Raw genomic sequence first — 828 nt, 5'->3', positions numbered from 1 at the left:
AATAAATGCTTTTAATAATCCACCTTTAAAATGAAGAGCAAACTGGTTTGAAAAGAGAAAGACAATGAACTGATGACATCTGACTACTGACATTCATGTTTTTCTCCTTCCTGCTCATCTTCACCTTCCTGACCCCCTTTCTACTGTTCTGTGCTGTTCTGTGTTGTCCTGTTGCTCAATCTTGTCACTGAGAATCTTCCTTAATATCTGCAATGCTCCTCTCTTTGGCCTCGGTGGCAGAAGCAAGATGACGAAAGGAACGTCATCCTTCAGAAAGTGTCACAACAAGATCCACACGTTGTGCCGCCGCTGTGGCTCTAAGGCCTACCACCTTCAGAAGTCTACCTGTAGCAAATGCGGCTACCCTGCCAAGCGCAAGAGAAAGTATAACTGGAGTGCCAAGGCTAAGAGACAAAACACTACCGGGACTGGGCGGATGAGGCACCTAAAAATTGTCTACCGAAGATTCAGACATGGATTCCGTGAAGGGACAACCCCTAAACCCAAGAGGGCAGCTGTTGCAGCATCCAGTTCATCTTGAGGATTTCAATCTGTCATAAAATAAATATTCTGGTTTCCAAAAAAAATATCTGGAATGCTGATTGGGACTATAGTCAGTGGTAGAGCACTTAGCTGTTGTACATGAAGGCCTAGGTTCATTTCTTAGTGCTCCAAACATCAAAACACAACCATGAAAAACATCAAAAATACCCAGGTGCCTTAGATAGATGGACAGGAAATCATAGTAACTGGGAGATAAACAGAATCAAGAAAACAAGGCTAGACCCATGTCTACTGTGGGCAATAAAACCATCTTTTTTTTGTTTT

The 828-nt window shown here is 42.8% G+C and overlaps 1 protein-coding gene across 1 annotated transcript; it reads left to right on the top strand.

Moving 5' to 3' along the window:
* The first annotated feature begins 247 nt into the window (after positions 1-247).
* On the top strand, positions 248-541 carry LOC119801669 (60S ribosomal protein L37-like). The gene has a single exon (XM_038312277.1). The coding sequence runs from the start codon at positions 248-250 to the stop codon at positions 539-541; it is 294 nt and encodes a 97-aa protein (XP_038168205.1).
* Positions 542-828: the final 287 nt, after the last annotated feature.

The sequence above is a fragment of the Arvicola amphibius genome, chromosome 1 (assembly GCF_903992535.2).
Source record: "Arvicola amphibius chromosome 1, mArvAmp1.2, whole genome shotgun sequence".
Taxonomy (NCBI): domain Eukaryota; kingdom Metazoa; phylum Chordata; class Mammalia; order Rodentia; family Cricetidae; genus Arvicola; species Arvicola amphibius.
Note: the sequence above shows the minus strand (reverse complement) of the source record. Positions and strands in the feature narration are given on the sequence as shown.

What these genes read in the sequence shown, in the direction of transcription:
- LOC119801669 (XM_038312277.1), top strand. Translation starts at nt 248, where the DNA reads ATGACGAAAGGAACGTCATCCTTCAGAAAGTGTCACAACAAGATCCAC.